A 22,222-nucleotide genomic window follows, 5' to 3' on the forward strand; every position below is an offset into this window, starting at 1 on the left:
TGTTTTTATACCCCACCTCCTCTAGACTGTAAGCTTGTTTGAGCAGGGCCCTCAACTACCTTTTCATTTGTTAAATTTTGTTACGGTCTCATTTGGTAAATCCCCCTCTTATTGTAAATAAAGCGCTGCGGAATAAGCTGGCGCTATATAAATACCAATAAGTATCCCAGAGTTCCCAGCTTGATATGCAAATGAGCATTTATTTTTTTTTATTTTCTTTAATTATTTTGGTGTACATAATTTATTTTCAGTAAATGTCTTTTTTAAAACTTAGGAACTGGAAATCCAAATGGCAATACTCAGTAAAATTGCTAAGTTGCAATTACTGCAGAGTGGGAGAAATTATACTGGTTATTTAAATTGTTTAGAAAACGAGGAATAGACACTCTCGCTATAGTAGTGAGCTTGGGATGGTGTTGGGCAGCAGTAACCAATACAAGGATTCCCAACCTTGTGAGTGTTAGAATATAGACAGAAAGGAGGAGACCGCGCCCCAGAGAGTATGAGTAAAAATCGTATATGTTCACGTCTTTTATGGTTTTATTTATTTATATATATTCTCTCTCCTCAAACAAAAAGACATAAAAGAATAGTGCAATATGCTAGATTCAGTAAGTGAGTGTTCAAGTACTATTATATGGTATCACTCACATTTACCAGAGCTAACTCAGAGCTCAGCTGTTAATAAGCGTTGGTGGAACAATCCCCGTCTAAGGATATGTGTAGAAGTTGGCGTCTTTGGTAGTCTCAGGTAAAGTGCGGTATGCAGGTCGTATTTAAAAAGACATGGAGAGATAATCCAAATAGTGAAGTAAGTACTAATAGATGTTTAAAATTATTTAAATTGTTGCATGCATATGTTATTCCAAACTAAACTTTACATTTTGAGACTCTTTTTAAACCTTTATTTGGTGCATGCAGTGTGCCTCTTGCATTTTTGTTTTTAGAATTCAGCTCAGAACTCCCCTTTTAGTAATCTATTGGAGTGAACTTGAGTCCTGTCACTGATTAATCAACTGGGAGGTTGGGGGGTTTGTTTGGTTTTATATTTTTTTTAAATATGAAGGCACGTCATACTGTAAAAGAGATCCATGTAGTTAATGATTAAACTGTTTCACTAGCACAAAAGGGAAGTCATTTATTATTTTTCTCAGTTGGCAAAACGGTGTCTGACAGAAGGTTTTATAGATACAATTTACAGATCTTTTATGGCAAATGTAGCATTTGAATGTTCTAGTTGTCAAGCTCTAAGCTGCATTTAGATAATTTATCTATTACTTGGTATCTTCTTCTGGTTCCAAACGGCAGGACTGGGCGTAATGTGTACCCAAACATTATACTTGCATCTTCCTCATTTTAGCCAACTGTGTATCTATAATCTCTTTGAGACCATTTCTCACGTCTCTAAAATGTTTGCATATTAGCTCTACAGCAGGGGTGACAAATGGTCTCTGCCACTTTAAACAACGTCTTTTATGATCTTTAATATATTGGGCTAATGTCTGCTTTATGTTGCTTTAATCTTAACTCTGTCTGCCAGATAGCGATGGACTTCTTTATTGTAATTCATTGAGCTAAGAACAATAGATTGCATTTATTTACTTCTATGGAAGGATATAGAATCACAAAGTGTTGCTAACCCCCAAAGTAGATGTAGATTGGGAAAGGAGGGGGTGGAGGAGTAAAATGCAAAGGTACTTTTATAACAAAATACAAAACTATGTGCTGGTGAATTGGAAGCAATACAATTACTATTTTATATAGCGCCAGACAAACGCCGTAGCGCTGTACAATGAATCAAAAATGGTGAAATTCACTTGTGCTAGCCTTCCAAAAAAATGATTACATGGAACATAGTCTTGTAATTGCTTATTTATTATCTGGAATTAATAAATTCTTAATTATTTATCTTTTATTTAAAGGCTTGCTAGAGTGTGGTGAATTTCCCTATTTTATTTTTCCCCTATTCAAACATCATGGAAACACTTTGTATTTATGTATGACTTTCAGGAAATCCATATTGGATTGGTAACATGCTATGTGTATATGTAGATTAATGATTACTTTGTTAGAACGCAATGCTATGTCTCTGTGCTTTTTTTCTCACGTGGATGATGGGTTTTGTTACTGATCAGGTATAGATAGGTGGCTAGCAATATCACCAGTGAGTTCCATCTTCTTGTCAGTCTCTATGGAAAAGACTGACTACTTAGGCTGACCAAAAACAAATACATTTTTTTGGTTTTTATATTCCAACTTTGGCTGCTAAGTCTGTCAGTAGCTCTCTTTTCCGGATTGGAATACTGTATCCATCTGTTGGGCCCGAGAGAGGGGCATCATTGAACACACTAGTTGCGTTTTGTTTTTCTTTTCTTTTTTTTTCAGGGTTTACTATACAATTTTTCTCTGTGTCCAAAAGCAGACCACCAGCAGGCTTAAAACCAGGTCTCCCCTGCATTATCATGAGAACTGCATCTCTGCAATAGCTGGGTTTCTCTCTTTTTAGCCATTGAATGCATTAATTCAATCCCCCCCCCCTTTTTTTTTTTTCGTGTTCTAGCGTGACATTGGCAGTGAAACTCTGCATGTATCCTGTTTATCATGCGTGTTCTGCTGCCTGGCACAGAATGACTTCATGCATTGAGCGAAGTCAAACAGTGAAGGAACACGAACTCCCTGAACGAGTGGAGGCACGTTGATTCTGCATCCTGCTGGGAAAAGGCAGTTGAGTTTGGCAAGGATAATTTGATGCTAGTTTATATTTTGATGTTTATTTTCCTTCCAAGTCTGATGTAACTTTTTGGGTTCTCTAGAAGTGTAAACTCGTGCTTTGTATACTTGGTAATATGCAGCGTTGCGTCTGGAATAGGTTATTCTCTGAAATGTGAATTTCCCATTTTAGGCCAGACTAGCAAAATCTAGTAAAATAGGCTGGATTTATGGTGCTTGGTGTGTTCCTTTAATTTCTGGGTCCAGATTTCTTCCTCTTTGGCAATTTTTTTTTCATTTTTTTTATTTATAATATAGGTGTTTATGCCAGATACATTACGGACATTCCTAAAGACCAACATTGGCACCTGGTCTTTGTCTGACTACTAAAGTGATGCTTCTCCAATGTATGTAGCAGGGGAAACAAAAGGGGGTAATAATAAAAAAGTACTCCTAATACAAATGGATGTGTTTATATATGGATGATCCGGTGCAAATAAGCAATTTTTAAATGAAAATCCAGATGAGTGAAAACTTTGGTCTAGATTGCATTCTTGAGAACCTCCAAAGTAATCCTTGTAGCTTCTTATTTATTTTAGAAAAAGATAATAGAATTACACTGGGCAGTAAACAAAATAATGTACAAGGAAAATGAAGTCCAAATACATACAAAGCAAGTAGGGTGTCATCACTCCTCTTAGACGTGAAACGCGTAACTCTCGTTTTACCCCACCATGCTTGTTTATCCAGTATTTGGATAGAATTTACTTGTACTTTATTTTGTTTACTGCCTGGTGTAATTCTATTATCTTTTTCCACTATTAAGAAGCAACTAAGAGGATTATCCCTGTTCATTACTTTGGAAAAGATAGGAATGTATTGTACTCTTACGAATCCCTTATGGCTCCTAAATCCTACAAACATTTGTTGACTTTAATGTCTTGGGTTGCAAAAAAACAAACACAAACCTTTTTATCTTATTTATTCTATTCTTCATCTACTATCATTATCTCTAAGGTAGTTCCCTTCACTCTCTATCTATACCATGCAGGTATGAACTTTCTCTAGTAAATTTTCCTCCCCCAGGGCTTAAAGGAACACTACTGGCACTATAACTATTTCATCCAAATAAAATAAATGTACCTTTTTAAGAAAACTGATGGACAGCGGCAGGGAAATTCAGAGCTGGAAAACACTTTGGGGTAAAACTGTTTAAGAACTTAATTTCAACTTCAGTTGCTATGGTGCCCACACTGAATATATGTGAAAACCTGGATTAGGACATTAAGGGGCCAGTCTTATTTAAGCAGTTTCTAGCCCTTGCCATTTACACTTTATTCTTGAATGGCATAGATGAATAATTGACCTCTAATGTGAGGTCTAGACATTTAAAATGACTTTTGTAAAAAAAAAAGCATTGAATCAAAAACTTTATCTCCTGCAGACCCCAATCATCCACTGGGTTCTAAACATAATTCATGGAAATGCACATGGGTCAGTTTTTGCAACATGTTTAATTCCCTTAAAGCATGTCGCTAACCCTGGCGCACGCGCACACGGAGTAATGTGACACTTTTAGTGCCGCAATGATGTCCCAATCAAAACGACCATTGCCTTAAAGAGGGGAGGGGGAGTTGGCATTTTAAAGAGCTTAAATGGAAACCCAACCAAATAGCCTAGTATCTTGCCGTTCTAGATGGACTTATTTAACCCCTTAAGGACACATGACATGTGTGACATGTCATGATTCCCTTTTATTCCAGAAGTTCGGTCCTTAAGGGGTTAATTTATCACCCTGTGCCATTTTATTAAAATTGGCAATGTGCTCTGCGGATAGTGCAGTCACTGCTCTTGCTTACAAAAAGCACTGCAATTGCATCATACCTGCATTCGCTAAACGGGCAATATTTATACTTGAATGTGTGGTCTGTTGTGCAGGGATTTGGGGGTTATTTATTTTTTTTTATCACCATTTATATAGCGTTAACAGATTCCGTAGTGCTTTACAATATTATGAGAGGGGGGATTTAACTATAAATAGGACAATTATAAGAGAACTTACAGGAACGATAGGTTGAAGAGGACTCTGCTCAAATGAGCTTACAGTCTGTGTTTTGAAGGGCTGCCCTTGCTGTGAAGCAAAGTAGTTGTAAAATCCATACCATATTAATGATTAACGCCTCCATATGCACTAGCTGATGGACTGCAGGCGTTGGTCCTATGAGGCTGCGAGCAATAGTTTCACTGGTCTTTGTCACGTGACATGATTCTGCACCAAGTTACTTGGGGATTATATACTTTGAACTTCTGCCCACTACAAGCAATCAGTCGGGAACAAAACATGTGAATAGGGAAAACTGTGAGCTCTGTCTAGTGAAGTGATTTCTTACGGTGGAACTTCAGATAAGCGTCTGCACTTGATTGCTGTTGGTTTGTGTGGCTTTTTTTTTTTTTTTTGCTCTGTTTTGCTAGTTGGTAAAACCTGTGTTTCAAAACTAGTGTTGCAGACCTAAAACACACACTGTAGACTTTGCTAATTAACCTTTACACACCATAACTACTGCAGCAAGTTCTACTGGCTATGGTGCCGTAACAAACTTTCTGTACTTTCTCCTTATCCGTTCCATCCGTATTTGTATTGGTGGACTCTTTCCCGCCAATGAATTGTCTGGAATTGAAATCCAACTTACAAAACGTTAGCTTGAGTATTCAAGCGTCTATCATAGTGGAGTTGGACTCTTCCAATTATTGTTTCCCTTATTGTTCCATTCCGATTTCAGTTTGTTTCCATGTTTTTGAAGTTTAGTGAATAAACACGGTCTATTCTACATTGCGGAGTATTTAGTGGTTTGACATCACTCCCTGTCCCGTCATTAGAAGGCATTTGGGTCTGAATTATTCATGAATTCTCTGGTTTGGATGGGTGTCTGGGCCCCATTGCAGCCCTGTATTGTACACTGTTGGTTTGTGTAGCTAAACTGTGCTCCTAACTTTCTATGCTTGGCCAGGTTCGGCAAGCTGAAGGCTTGTTTAGTGGGTGTGGTGTTTCTGATAAAACTTGCAATAATGGATATGGCGTCACTTTTTTAACCTGTCCTTACGAGATAGTCCATAGTTTTTGCACGACTCCTAGTTCTTTTACTGGAATGATCACATAATGTTTAGAAAATGTCGTAGTCCATCCAGTGTTCATGTGTAGACATGAAATCTCTGAAACTTCCTATAGAATCTGAGGGTTACCTGTAACAACTGTACATTCATTTAATTTATTTTCCTGCTTATGAGTATATAATTTCTACGTACACATTTGCATGATCGCTGCTCACTCCCACTCAATTTTGTGTCCTCCCTTCATTTCTCTATAAAAGGTAGAGAGCCTGCTCATCAGCTCAGTACTAGCCGTTGAAGCTTTTATTTATCCTTTGCTAGCTAGCCAGCGAGCTTGCAATCAAAGGATAAATATTGGGTCTACATTTGCTAGACCAGGAGTAATGGTAATCCAATGGTGTCTTTCTGCGAATTAATGTGACTGACGGGTTTTTGACCGAGCATGTGTATTCTTTATATTGATGGATCACTGGGCTGTAGACCCACATACTGTGAAGACACACACTCACGCTCTCGAAGGGAGACGTTTTTGCCAAAGCTTGGGGTGACAAGGAGTCCGTGTCACAAACTGTCTTGCATTCTAAAACTGCTTGACAAGAGAGTACATGCCCAAACTTTATAATAGGACATTGTTACAAAGGAGAACCGGTACAGGTTTTAAGAGCATTCATACCTGGGATGACCCTTAAACAGGAATGTATTTAGCAGCTTCTGATGGGGAAATGCCCTGAACGTACAGAGTTTAAATGCAGACTGAAGTAGGTGATGTGGAAAAGGGCTTAAAGTGATGCAGGTTAAAATGTGTGTATTGTTCGGTTTCTTTTTCAGAATCTGTTTGGGATCTTTCTGCCCTGCCCACCCTTTCTGTTTGAGCCAGATTATCATCTTTGCACCAGAGTTTACCAGTTTGTTCTAGCTGACCAGTGTGTGATGGCATTAAACTAACTTAATGAGATTCAATCATTCCTTATGTAAATCTAGAGGTGACCATATCATTAGTACCAAGTTGATGGGTAAAGTCCAGTCTCTGGCGTGTGCTGTTATAATGGTATTGGTTTGTTAAATCGATCCATACAGTGTTTTCTTTCCTCCTGCTCCTATTTTTCCTGCACATAGAAAATGAAGTACCAGTCTACGTATTATGTAATCCCTTTGGCAGAGCGCTTGTTGCTCCTTTTGCACACCTCTTCAATAAGTCCATGTAGTTTCCTAGATCTAAACCCTCAACATGATCTGTGTAATTCATTTTCTTTTTCTTTCTTCTAAAAGTGACACTCAGGATTGTTTTGTCATTCTTTTCTGATCCCTCCCTGTAAAGGTCACATACTATTTAACCTTTGGGATTATGCCTGGGAATAATCCTGCTCTATGTATTAGTAGAGATACTGATATTGGTTCTCCTTTAATTACACGGACTAGTGCTTAAAGGAACACTAGACACTATAGCGCTACAAACCTGTATTCCTAATGCTGTAGTAACCCTGTTCCTAGTTGTGTTGGGTCCCTTGCCCACCCACCACACCTCCATTTGCCCTAAATAAAATGTATTTGCATAGCAAGTACTGCACTTGCGTAAAAGATTAGTTATATGCAAGTATTGTATTCAATGCGCTTTTTTTTTTTTTTTTTTTTTTTATTGGATCGGCTTCAGGTGACAGTTTTCAGCCATACGGACCACCATTAGAGGTGGATTTAAGGCTTTTCTAAAACCATTACGTTTTGTAGTGTTTCAAAGGAAAGGACCACTGCACCCATTGGTATTTGTAGAGCCCACTAATACCTCAAATTGCTAGAGGTGGAGTTCTTTTATTTTACTTCCTCCTTTTAATTATTTTATTGAAACCTGGGCAAAGTTCCATTAAAAGAAAAAGGTGATTTAAAGACATCACCTATGCAGGGTTTTGCTCCTTTTCATTGGGTGAGCCTAGACTTGCTATATTGGTACAAAGATTGATCATTTCAATATAGTGTCGCTGCAGTAAAAATGCACTAAACTTTTGCATTTTTTTTTACACTGAAAATTTTTGCTAAATTAAAACGATAGATTATACCCCACTAATATTGTATACAGCGTCTTGTTCTATATGATGGATTTAATTGACTGTTTGTGTCTTTTCCTGTTGGGCCACTGGCTAGCCCATAGTTGCATTACTATGCTCTTTGTGGTAAGCTATTTGTTTATAGGTCTGACGTTGGCATATGGTTTTAAAGTGGATGTAAATGACCAGGTCAGCCTTGGGTTATTTGGCTAAAGTAATCTATAGAATGGGCAGGCAACATTTCCAGCAGATGTGTTGGTCCAGATACTGTTTGTTTATAAACACCTCTGAGATAAGCAGTGGGTTCCCTTTCATCCTTCCTACTAAAGGTCTGTTTCTTATCAGCTCCATGACCTTTGATTGAATTACTCACTGATCTGCTTGACTCTAATCTAGATGTGAGTCGGTTTGTTCTTTTTCTTCGTGTTGTAACCCTTATGACCAGTGTCTAGCTGAGCAAAATGTACATTTCCTAATCTCTCATTCCAGTTTTACATTAACTACGATTCACTGTTTGGTAAATAAACCTTAACATTGTGACTGTGACCCTAATTGCATTTGTACCCGGGGATAAAAATGGGCTTTGGGTAAAAAAAAATATATATATTTTTTTTTTAAACTGTAATGTTCAATATCTCCTATAGATTCTATGGATCCTGTGGATTGGCCTTAAGATTTGCTCCTAGTTTCTTGTTGCCTGCAACACCTTTAAGAATAATCGATTGCCTTTGCCCTGTTTTTGTGAATTTGCACATCAGCTTTTTGCTTTACAACTCAGAACCGAGGGAAGTTAAAAACAATCTATATATTTTTATATTATTATTATTATTATTATTATTATTATTATTATTATTATTATTATTATTATTATTATTATTATTATTATTATTATTATTATTATTATTATTATTATTATTATTATTATTATTATTATTATTATTATTATTATTATTATTATTATTATTATTATTATTATTATTATTATTATTATTATTATTATTATTATTATTATTATTATTATTTATATTATTATTATTATTATTTATATTATTATTATTATTATTTATATTATTATTATTATTATTTATATTATTATTATTATTATTTATATTATTATTATTATTATTTATATTATTATTATTATTATTTATATTATTATTATTATTATTTATATTATTATTATTATTATTTATATTATTATTATTATTATTTATATTATTATTATTATTATTATTTATATTATTATTATTATTATTATTTATATTATTATTATTATTATTTATATTATTATTATTATTATTTATATTATTATTATTATTATTTATATTATTATTATTATTATTTATATTATTATTATTATTATTTATATTATTATTATTATTATTTATATTATTATTATTATTATTTATATTATTATTATTATTATTTATATTATTATTATTATTATTTATATTATTATTATTATTATTATTTATATTATTATTATTATTATTTATATTATTATTATTATTATTTATATTATTATTATTATTATTTATATTATTATTATTATTATTTATATTATTATTATTATTATTTATATTATTATTATTATTATTTATATTATTATTATTATTATTTATATTATTATTATTATTATTTATATTATTATTATTATTATTTATATTATTATTATTATTATTTATATTATTATTATTATTATTTATATTATTATTATTAATTATATTATTATTATTATTAATTATATTATTATTATTTATATTATTATTATTTATATTATTATATATATAATTTTTTTTTTTTTTTTTTTTTTTTTTGTCTAAAATAAAAATAAGTACGGTAACTCTAAAAGCCCCCAAAATTTTTAAATCTCCAGTTTGGGAAATCCAGCATTAAAATCTTGTAACTGCTAGGCTGTGGTTTCCAATCTTGCCCTTCTGAATGCATTTTCAAAGAGGCCTAATTTTATTCTAAAGTTGCAGAGAACCGTTTTCAGGAATCTGATTTTTATCAGTCTCCCACCCAGCTTACTTTCTTTTTTTCTGTAAGCAGTTTGAATAATGGCATGCGATGTGAGGTGGGGCATTATATATAGCCCCTGGATCTACCTTTCTTTTGGCTTTTTTTGTGTTTTTATCTGCCATCATTTCATGGAGTGTTTAATACTGCCCTCGGGGCAAGGTCACCGCTATTTCATATTATCCTACAGGCTTCTAGTCTGGGGCAACCCTTTATCCTTCAGATCTCGGATCTGATCCAAAGCAGACCTTATGCTAAATTGCAGTTAGCTGCTCCCTTTGCAAGCCGGCTTTTCATCAGTTCAGAAGTTTAATAATGCTTTCCATCGGTGGCAGACTCTAATTGTTGTAATACTCTCAGAAGCTTGCACTCTGCTTTTTGTTGTGTGCGTATTAATTATTCTCCCCCCCCCCTTACACTTTTTCTGACCTTACCCCCATAAATATCCTGTTGTAACCTACTGCAGACACAGATGATGAGGTGCTACATATAAATTCCTGTTTGCTGTGTAAATGCTGTAACAATGTTAACGTTTTATTGATTCCACAAGTTAACCATAAGGGCAGGTCTCTCTGAAGGCATTTTTCAGATTCTGCTTGATAACAGAGCAAAACTGCAATGTATGTAATTTTATATATATTTTACTTTCTTGCCTCCCCCCCCCCCCCCCCCCACAGGGGGGTTAAATAACTGCTGGAGAGTGTAAGCGTTCTCCTTTGGGTTTTTTTGTTAAGGGTTTATAGCCATTTGTCACAGCTGTGGAGGCTGTAGCAGGATTAATGTCCGGCTCTGGCTGTTTCCTTTGCAGCAAGATTTGAAGCCGTCCATGCAATTGCACACTCTGGAAAAGCTGTGTCTGTAAAAATGTATTACGAAAAAAAAATAAAAAAAAAAATTCTATGCTTATTCTGCACAATGGTTACATGGGTTTGTCAAGGCCTACTGTAACAGATGCCGTCCATTAAAGTTGCAAAATGAACAAATCTCCAAGCTGCGGCTTCTTAATCTCTGTGACTGACAGCCTTTATCACATCCAGATGTTGTGGACTACATGTCCTATAATGCTCCCACAGCCAGAATACTGGCAAAGCACCAGTTGTGGTGTAGTCCACAACTTCTGGAGTGCCGATGGTAGCCTATCGCTGCTCTAGACCACTGATTGATAACTTGGTATCTTGATATTGCTGAGTGTTATGGTAAGGGTAGATCGGAAGCCTTTTTTATAGTCTGATCTTTGTGCTTCCCTTTCGCACGGTCTTGCTGTGTGTTTATAATTGATCACTGCGCTCTCAAGGATTGCATGGCCGGTCACGTGTGCTTTGTTTGCAAACCCATTACCATGGCAGTAATGCTCAAACACAGACAAACAGTAACTGCATTTTAGGTCCTATCAGCAGTTCTGAGATTAACTGCCAGGCTTGAAGGTTCAGGTGTTGTACGTATGTTTTGGATGACAATGTTAATGAGGAGGATGTGTGTCTTTATCTCTTCACACATGCATGCAGCGTGGTCTGTTTTCAACAGGTAGGGGGTGCGGTTGCATATAATGCTCCCAGACTTGCTGCACTAGTACAATGCAAATTGTTATCAGATATGCAAATCTCGTATAGCATAGAGCTCGGTGTTAAATTAACTTGCATGCGAAGTGTTAATTTACTTACATGCTAACACAGGGAAAGTGTGTCATACAAACAATTAATTCAGAGTAGGATTTGACGGGTAAATAACTTATGTTGGTAGTTGCAGGTACATATTATAACGGAGTCTTGGGAGATTCATCATGGGAAACTTCACAAAGGAACAATGAGTTTATTCATCAGCTCATCATGTCTGACCTAGCTAATGTTTCATTTAAATGGCTTCGTCAATAAGCAAAACTGTTGTTTCTGGGGTACAGATAATTGATCAGTGTCAATTGCACCCTACTACATGCAAAGTGCAGGAGTGAGGTCGCAGGAAGTTATCGGGCCGAAATTCAGGCGTTAATTGTAATGAACAATGCAATCGAAGGAGCCCAAATGAAGCTCATTTAAAAGTTGTCCTCTTGAGTAACCTGTCAAAGCTCCAGCCGTTAACCAATTTCAATGATATTCCTACTTGGAATGTTGGCCCAACCTGTGTGTATCTCTCTTCCAATTCTATCTAGCTATTCCTATAGTGCTGCATGTGTACAGGGGCTGTCTGGCAAATCTCAGCAATGGTACTGGCAGTCTGGATATACCTTGTTTGTAGTAATTCTCTTGGATGTTGTGCTGCTTTATGCATTAACCAAAGGGGGGGGGGGGGGGGGGGGTCCTCCTGGCTGCAGTGGTTCTTCAGTAAAACACTTGTAAGTTATTCCCACTTTTTTTTTTTTTTTTTTTTTTTTTTTTTTTTACTTTTGAAGAGTGGGAGTGTGTTTTGGGTGAAGCAGAATTTCTGTCTACCCTCGCATTCTCCTTGTTTCCACGAAAAGAGAAACAAGTTGGTTTAAAGAGGAACATGTGATTCTGGTCACATAGTGATCTTGTGACTGCTATGAAAAATTTGGCAATCTAGAGCCAATCAAATTAAGCTGACCTGGCTCTTCAGTGTCACATATACTGTGACGTCCAACTTAGACTGTTTTGGGAAATACATGCTGATCAGGGCATAACGCACCACTATATCTTCATCACCTCATTAGTCTAAATGGATCCCTTGGGGGGGGGGGGGGGGGGGGGGAGTGAAAGGAGTCCTAAAATAATCTAGTGACATGGGAGAATTGTTAATCTCCAGAGAGTGCAATATGGCATGGCGAGGGGCAGTGGCTGGATTTGCATACGTGGTAATACTTCAGGAAAAACCACCCTGCATTAACATAGGCACGCCGACACTCACGTTCCACACCATGGACATGCTACGACTCAAACAAAGTTATGGTCGCAAGATTTTTGTGCAGGAATTCATGATTTGGCTACTACTTGGGACATCTAAATATTGTATAATTTGTTAATCGCATCCGTATTGTAGAATTCTTTCTGTATAAATGTCTCTCTACAGTGTGCACCTTAACCCCTTAAGGACACATGACTGAAATATTCCATCCTGATTCCCTTTTATTCCAGAAGTTGTCCTTAAGGGGTTAATGGAATAAGTGTGTGTGTTTTTGTTTTTGGGTGTTTTCATTTGTGTTTTGCACTTAAAGCTTACTTTCTGATTGTAGTAGCGGTTTAAAAACAAAAAATCTGAGATTTTAATATCTTGATATGTACCGGCTGCCTGCACCGTCTCTTCTCCTCGCGTTTAGCTTTTTATTAAAGGATTTGAATATGTAATGCTGCAACCAGTTGCTTGATACTTTAATAGAGCCCTCCAGATTTTAGGTTGTCATGCCCTGCAGTCAGTCTCAAGTACGCTAACCCTTATAAGCTTGATGCATCCACATTTTCTTTGCAATTTAAATTTTCTTTTTCTTTTTTTTTTTTTTTTTTCTCCTTACTTGTGGGAACAGTGAAGTGAAAATGGTTAAACATTTTATAACTGAATCCTCTTGTTTTGGGAAAAAATTCTCAAAAATAACTTGTTTTCCCAGAAGAGACTCTGAAATGTGTATTTGTTGTGGGTGTTCTAGAATTTTTAAAGAACTGGAGTAAGTTATTTGAAAAGGGACACTCCAGTCCCCAGCAGTTTGAAGTGCTGTAGGAGTTAACTGTCCCTGCTGGCTTATTTTAGAAAACTTTTTGTTTCAAGAGAAATCTTCACTCTTTTTTATAAATAAAAGTGGCATCTCTTGGCTGTCAAGCGAAAAGCTGTGAGGGTTTCAGTTTATTTCGGTCTTCTCTGTGAAGCATTGCTGGCGGCTGCTTGTGCTCAATGTTTTCCCAAATGCTTCTGGGAAGAATCTGGTTCCTCACAGGTGGTGGATTGGAGCTGCAAAGAAGACACTCTCTTGGTGCTGTAATGAAGATGGCGTCACCTCATCTTTAACCCTTTTAATGCTGAAATGAGGTGGGGGTAAACTTGTTTCAACAGTTTAAGTAACAAAAATACATTTGTTTGTGCAGTGGATATGCATGAATCACACAATTCTTTACATGAAAAATAAATCATTTAGAGTTAAAGGGTTTAAAGAAACAAACTTTAACACTCGCCTCTTTCCAGCACCGATGTCCCTTTGCGCTGGGTCTACCTCCTCACAGTTGGCACACGAAGGGAACCTGCATGACCAGCGGCATTGGGTTCCCTTCAATTAACGTCGAAGGGAACGCACGCTCCAATATGAAAGCATTGATGTAAACGGATTTTGCTAGAGCTAGATGTCCTCATGCATAAATCGAAACAAAAAAATAATGAACTGAGCAGTGAGACTGTTCATGATCTATATTCAATAAACTAAAGTTGTTTTGGTGCTTATAGTGTCCCTTTAAATATTTTTTGCAGGATGACATTGTGTTAATTTTGCAAGCTTCCAGGATTTCTGCGATTTTAAGCATAGTGCTCATTATGTGACGTGCACTTAATGCTGGATTTATCACGTCAGACCTTCCTTTTGTGTGTGGGTACAAGGTCTCTCCTTCCATAGAGTTCAGAGTATACTAATATATGGAAGAAGTTTCATTTCTGAAAGAAAGTTGCTATTACAGGAGGTTGTTGTGTGTTTTTTTGTTTTGTTTTTTTCTCTCCTCCCCAAATGGTTTTTAATTGGCTGACTTTGGTGGGGGGGGGGGGGAGCCGAGCTTGTATCCTTAACTAAGAGGGTACGGTGCTTCGAATGCCCCTTTGAGTTGATGTGGTTTCCATTTAAGATGGAAAGTTTTGGAGCCTATTTATTTTGAAAGCCTTACCTACAGCCTGGTGTGTGTCAAGGACATGTCTTTTTAACCTTGACTTAACAGTGGCTTATTGTCATCAGTAGTATGATTAATGTGCTTATTAAATTACATTGATTTCTTCCTACATGTCCTTGCTGGCTTTCAGTGGAATAATACAGGATGCTGTGCTCTCTCCCCCCTCCTTACCCCACCTCTGCACACATGCAGCAGTGAAGGACAATAATAATGCTAACTTTGGCGTAAATGGAAGTTGTATTGCAGGAAAAGGCTTAGCATTTTTAATTGGTGATTGCAACACATGTAATAAAGTTGATATGTTGGGAAGACCAGGGGGACATAAAGATACCCCGCCAGGTCATCTGTCTACCTTAAAGGAACACCCAAACACCATAACCACTACGTGCCCTGTGACACCCCTATCCCCTTCCCCTTTCCAATTTTGTAACTTTTTTTTTTTTTTTTTTTAATGTATTTCCTTTTTGGTCAAGTAAGAAGTGAAACCTCTTTACAACAGTAGTGCCCTGGAACCCTATATTGGTAGTTTAACAACTATAGTAAACTGTTATGGTGCTTGGAGACTGCAATCTCCTATTTTGAGAACAGATTTCACTAGTTTTGCCAAACTGATTTTTGATTTCTGTGAATGGTCAGCCATGGTGAAAGGTCAGCAAGCTGTCAATTGACACATACAGGGCACAGTGGACATTTACAGGGGGGGGGGGGGGGGGGGTTTATTATTTTTTTTAAGAACTTTTTAAAATTAACAAGGCTTACATAGTGACAAAAAAAACAACAAAAGTCAGTGCGGTGCGGAATTTATATTTTAAGGATACTTTTAGAATCATTGGAGAAATCATCTGACACTTTGATTTTGGTTTTAAGAATGAAATGTTCATCTAATTATAAATACCGGTACTAAAAATGCAACAATCATCAAGAAATTGTGTTTATGTAGACCAGGGGTCCTCAAACTCTGGGCCCCCAGATGTTGCTGAACTACAACTCCCATGATTCTTTGAATTACATAGCCAGAGAATCATGGGAGTTGTAGTTCAGCAACATCTGGGGGGGGGGGCGGAGTTTGAGGACCCCTGATGTAGATTATAATAAAGTCTTGCTGACTAGAGATTTTTAAATGTAAATTTTAATCAAATCATCCCTGCAGCTATATGCTTGAGTTGAATTAATCGGGTGTTGTCCCCTCTATTTTGTAACATAGCATTACTTCAGTGTGTGGAGGGCGGGGGAGGTCATTATAAAATACTATCCTTTAATGTGATGTCAAGGTAATATGTTCATGTGTGTTTATTTTTCGCTTAGTTTTTCCACTACCCATGCTCCTTAAAACTGATATTTGTCTGCAGTTGTAATCTTATGTGTCAGCTGGCTATTCTAGTCTGTTTTAAGCCAGTTGGTGGTGACTATCGTTGAATGTCAACTAGCAGACGCATTGGTTGATCATTGTTGCTGCACGACTTTCCTTTTCAAGTGTGCACAAACCTAACCTTACAATCTAACATTTAGAAATGTTACAAAAAGTTGTTTGTAGCTTTTTGTTTTTAATTAAATTCATTTTATTTTTATTTTCCCTCCTGTAGGAAGACTTAAGGTTTCCAGTTGATGATGATGATGGATCTGCCGATGATGAAGACTACTCTGGCTCAGGATTCGAAGGTAATCAATATTGTAAAACCTCACATCAAGAACTCATGAGTAGCTCTGTGTGTACACTCTACACTCTCGTGTATAGGACTACTATCTGTTCTGCAGTTTCCAATGGTCCACATCCATAAAATGGCTGTGTGAAAAAATTGTAGAGCATGTTTTCATATCATACAGGTTTCTTATTTTTCTTTAATCCACATTATTGAAGCATAAGTGGGTTTTGGGGATGTTCTTTCATATTCTCTATTTCAAGAACTCCATCCTTGGGTTGGTTACCCTCGGTGTGCCTTATCTTTTTCCAATATCCCTCTCTCCCAACCTGGTGTATTCTTCATCCTGATCTCTTCAGTTCCTTGCTGCAACTCCACTAGTTCTGTTGAGGAGAAAAATATTTACCATAGCTACTTGATAACCTGTAACATTCCTGGTTATTTAATTGATTCCTTCAAAGACTTGCACCTTTTTTTTTTTTTTCTTTTTTTTCCATGCTCTGCATACCCTCCTAGTCTCACTGAGAACCTTTTGAGGGGAAATGCACCTGATTTACTACACTTGGGTCAGAAATGTTTTTTTGGGTGGGATCTTCAATTGTTTGCTGCTAGTTGTGTGAAGAATGGATGTTATGTGGGATCTTCTATGTAGATTATGTGGTGTCTGTCATATGGGAAATAAATGTTATGAAAGATGGCTTTTGCATGGTTGGGTACCCTATGGCGAACTATAATCACATCCTCTGATTTCATATATTCTTGTTTAAACACAATATTTATTTTTTTTTAAATTCATTTATTTTTTATTTTTTTTAAGATCCATTTATATTTCCATCAGAAGTGGAAAATGAACATTCTGGGTCCATATCCACTGTAATTCCCATCAATGTGCAGGAACCTACAGAACCAGATCTAAGAAATGCAACCGTAGCTGGTGTAGAAGCTACCACAAAATCCATGGACACAACCAAGCAGCAGGAAGATGTTATGGTAAAGATAAATCAGCCTGATTTGTCGGTGATTCTGGCAGAAGAACCAACTTCTGAAGCGAAAACACACATGCCTACGCCAGAGGTACACGTAACCACTAGCATAATGGAAGTTGTTCACCACCATAAAACCACATTAAATCCTACTGAAGCTGTTTTGCCTGATAAGATCCACCATGGACATCATGGTTCTCATGCCAAAGCACATACAAGCCCACCTAGTGATGGGGAGTTCATGGTGCATCATACATTCACAACGTCAAGCCCAGACCAGGCAAAAGATTCCATTCATCATCACATTCACCATCAAGAAACTCCATCTAGCACTCCACGTGCAAATGAAGCAGAAACTGAGTTGACTTATGTTGAAGATCCTATTTTTGTTGATTTGGATAAAAAACAAACTACAAAGAGCCCTACAATTGATGATTCTCATGTGCATCAAGATGAGCAAACTACCAAGGCTTCATCATTTGTAGAAGACACTGAAGATCACTATGGTGAAGCAACGACAAGTCCTGCACATGATGTGGAAGTTAATGAGGATGATGTTCACCATATAGCAGTAACTACAAGCTCGGCTCAAAATGTGGACATCCAAACGGGTGTAGTTCAACATGATGCCTTGACTACAAGTCCAACGCACTATGTGGAATCTAAAGAGGAGGCCTCAACACCTGCTGATGATGTTGACAAACATCACAAACACCATGGTGGTCATCATCATCATTCTACAACTACTACACACCAAACTACAACTTCTAATGTAACCGTTGGTGCTCCAGTTTCCAGTGGAGATCTTCACATATCTGGTGATACACGTCACAAAGGCAGATTCTTTCATAGACCAGAGGATCACCCGGTAGAAACGTCAACCCACACACCTGATGATCAGCATCCTATAGTACCAGATGAAAATGATGATGTTTCTGATACGAAGGAGGACGGAGAATCTGGGGATGATAAAGAGGTAATGTGTGAAAATAAATTCCCACCCCCTCCCCTTAGTATGAAGTCTTGTCCAATCGAAGGTTTCTCATAGAAAACGAATCAGGCGTTCACTGCAATAGGTGTGATTAGCCAGTCCAATGCTTATCAGAGTGCTGACACAGCACAGTTAAATACTGCTCCTGACAATCCTGTGTTGTCACCTCTTCGGAGCAGGTCTTCCTTCCTCTAGTGGGCATGTTGACTCTCTCCCCGCAGTACACCTTTTGTGAGGATGAAGGCGTATATATTTTATTATATTTGATTTTATTATTCTATTTGAAGTGCATAGCTATGATATGCTGCACATGCAGAGTTAAAATTTGCTGCCGGAGGTGTAACTCCACCCTCCACTCCATGCCTCTGGCAACATTGGACCAAAAAAGAAATGTGTATTTTTTTTTTCCCATAACTGTTACTTTATTGCAGCCAACTACAAAGTACAGTATCTTCACTTTGAATTTGCTAATATCACAATATAATTCTTCATCAAGGAAGAATGGAATAAAATGTGGCAGTGTGTTAACCAGACTTGTCAGATACAATATATTGTGGTGTGAACTGTGCATCTATAGAAGAAGAAAATAATTATGCCGAAAAAGCTGCTCTTAATGCAGTGGCTGGCTCTGTGAGCAGAGGATGTTCTAACCGTAAGGGAGAGAGTTCCAAGCAGGAATCCTCACATGTTAAAGAATAACTGTCACCGTATTGAGGTCTCTGCATAATTTGAAATTACTTCTGGTAGTGACATTGCAGCTGGGGGTGGTGAGGGGGTGAGCAGGCAAAAGTAACTTGCCTGAATCTCTTCCTCGTGGGCTCCACCACACTTTTCCAGAGAGTCCTTTTCTGCCCCACTGTGCGAGAGTACAGCATTGAGGTCTATGGAGGAGACGGTGGGATCCTTCAATTCCATGCAGCAGTCACTGGGTGAGTGACGCTTCTTGACGGCGGTAGCTCTGCCGAATGTCAAGTGACAGTGCCACTTTAATTTGGGAAAGCCATCGGCTGGGGCTTATGCTGTATAGTGCATGGGACAATCTAGCTTGTTGGCGGAAGAGTGTTGTGTTTACGCACAGTAGCAAAGTACAACTCCATAGGAGAACCACTTTCTTTTTTTTTTTTTTTTATATATACATATTGTAAACTTATACCATCACAAGGCTCACCAAAGACATGAAAAATCACAAACATTTAAACCAACTCCCTATTTTGTGCATTAAGGTAAATAATATCCTTTTCTTCAGAATGTAGATCTGTATTTTGAGGGCACTGCTCCAAATGTGCATGCTGTGGATCCAAAAGATAGAAGTGTCGACAGTGAAGGCAGTCCTGACGCATCTCATGGGATAATGGAGAGGAAAGAGCTTTTAGCAGGTAAGAAATTCCATAATTTAATTTTAAAGCTCTCTGTATTTAAGAAAGCCCTTATTTTCAGACTAGAGATCTTAAATTGCCTACCTGTTATGTGCAGAAGGAACACACGTCCTTCTTTGCTTTTCTACATATCTGAGCCTTCAATGTTTCTTAATCTGCCTTCCCATTATAGTGATTTAAAATCTCATGCTGCCCCCTGAACTTATTGCATTTTAGAAACTCAAACGGATCATCAGTCCATGCTTTAACTGTGTTCTTCCTTAAATATATTTATTTTGAGTGATGTATCTACCCATTTTCAAATGGGTGTGGGCTGGTTGTGAATTCTAAAATCTCACAATTTTCTCATAGTAGCACTTGTTTATTAATATTGCAAGGCAAGAGGCATTAAATCATTTTGATGACAGTGACACATACCTCTTGTAGATGCTCTCTGACTGCTGGACAAGTATATTGTGCAGATATTCTTTAAAATGGAAACTTCTATTGCCAGACACTAGCATTTACGTCCTGGTTTTTAATTGAAACAATACGGAACTTACGATTCATGTTAAATCTTCAATAATTCAACATACCATAATGTTATATTTGTCTGTATGCGGAACCATTCTTTCTTTACGAATGCCCCTGTGACCTATGCAGGGGCCTGACCCGTGTTAACAGACTGGTATTTAGTCAATTCTGAGTCTAGATGCCTAACAAGTGTATGTCCCAAAGCAGTGCGACTTTCTCTGAATGTACATGTGTGTCTTCTAATAAATGTAGTAATTGAATTAGATTAACCTAGATTTATTTTGTTTTTATTGCAGGAATCATTGCAGGTGGTGCTGTTGGTTTGATATTCGCTGGGTTTTTGGTTGGATTTGTGTTGTATAGAATGAAGAAGAAAGACGAAGGAAGCTACTCTTTGGAGGAACCAAAACAATCAAATGGGGGATATCAGAAGCCACGTGAACAGAAAGAGTTCTATGCATAAGCTGCCATGTATCTTCAATTAGAAATCTGGCTATTTGTCTTTTATTTTACGATTCTTTCCACAGTACTCAATCTGTGGCTTTTGTTGGCAAGCTAGCGAAATGTGAGACAAGCCATAATCTTACTCTGACTGTTGATCCGGCCACGAAAAGTCAGAAAACAAAGATTTTCTACACATCCCTTGTCTGTTTGTGTGTGGTTTAAAGATTGATTTGGACTATGGACAGAGGATATGTATTCGGCTTGTTGAGGAGAATGTTGCTTTAAATTGTTTGCCCAGTTACATCCTACTGAAGACTGTATCATTCCTCTAGTGCCTTTCACTATAAATGTGTGTATATACTAGTTAAGAGTTGTTTATTTTTTTTTCTTTGTTTTTTTTTTTTGTACATTTTGTTTGGTTTTGGGGGAAGAAGGGGGTTGCTGTTTGTTTTTTGTTTTTTTTTATATATATATAAAGACAAATGATGGTACAAATCTAGCCTGCTTATTCAACGTTCCGAATTATAGCACTTAAGCAGCAAGTATCACTGATGCACAAAATGGACTATTTAACAAAGCATATCTCTAGCTATGAGAGGACTGTGACTCAGTGATGTTTAGTGACACCTGATGCGCTTCTATTTTACGATCAAGCGGTATGTGGGAAATTTCTGTTTTTTTTTTTTTTTTTGTTTTGGTTCCTTCACTTGAACGTTAAACTGCCACCATTTATTTATTCACTTTAACTTTTGTAGATTTTATTTTTTCCTCCCCCTCCCGTTTTTAATAGTGTGTATATGTGAAGAGTTGACGATCCAGGTCATTGGATGAATGTGCATCTGTAATCACCATTTTATTGCCAAACCTTTACCGTTTTTTGTTTTTGGTATTTTTTTCCCTTTTCTTTTCATTGCACTATTCATTCAGATCAGAAGGCATTGATTTGTGTTGGTGAAGGTAGGAGGGGGCACTGGCATACCTTTCTGTATCCTAAAGAACAAAGTGACCCAGCATGATTTAAATAGGAAGAATTCATATTCTGGTATTTTGTATTTTTATTTTGCATACCATAGGAATAAAGCCTTCTTCAATGTCTCCTTTGCATCCCCTCAATTTTCAGTAACACATTCAGTGATCACATGGGAACAATACTAGTAGACTTTATTTTTCTCTTCAATCTCTTCTATGTATAAGATGAGACTCCTACGGTTTTCTTTGTGTTTTTAGTATTTTTATTTAGTTCGTTGTCTCTAGTAACGTGACTTGAAAGTAAGCATGAATGTATCAGAAGTTTCAATAGTATGTGCCTTTCCTGCTATAGGACTCGGTTTATTCCTTTAGAAGGTATGATAGAGAAATGTGTTAAGGTTTTTCACGGCAGGTCCATTATTTGACAGTTCACGTTATCCTGTTTGGGGGGTGGGGGGTGGGGGGGGGGGGGGTGGAATTATTTCCCCTGTGCTCCGGATTCTAGAATGTAAAAGATGCCACTCAATGGTGAACGCACAGGATGTCTGTGTGCAAAGAGTAAATTTGTTCTAAAATCTACTGAAAACAGAGCAACAGAGACCTATTTTAAAAACGTGAACTTG

At 37.0% G+C, this 22,222-nt stretch overlaps 1 protein-coding gene across 1 annotated transcript in view; it reads left to right on the top strand.

Moving 5' to 3' along the window:
- The window catches only part of SDC1 (syndecan 1), a 34,112-nt gene extending 12,149 nt beyond the window's left edge, over positions 1-21,963 (top strand). Inside the window, exons 2-5 of the mRNA XM_063440864.1 lie at positions 16,267-16,342; positions 17,141-18,282; positions 19,544-19,673; positions 20,483-21,963. Coding sequence (XP_063296934.1) covers positions 16,267-16,342; positions 17,141-18,282; positions 19,544-19,673; positions 20,483-20,649 — 1,515 coding nt within the window. The 3' untranslated portion in view covers positions 20,650-21,963. The remainder of the gene's footprint in view (positions 1-16,266; positions 16,343-17,140; positions 18,283-19,543; positions 19,674-20,482) is intronic.
- Positions 21,964-22,222: the final 259 nt, after the last annotated feature.

The sequence above is a fragment of the Pelobates fuscus genome, chromosome 2 (assembly GCF_036172605.1).
Source record: "Pelobates fuscus isolate aPelFus1 chromosome 2, aPelFus1.pri, whole genome shotgun sequence".
In the NCBI taxonomy this organism is placed as follows: domain Eukaryota; kingdom Metazoa; phylum Chordata; class Amphibia; order Anura; family Pelobatidae; genus Pelobates; species Pelobates fuscus.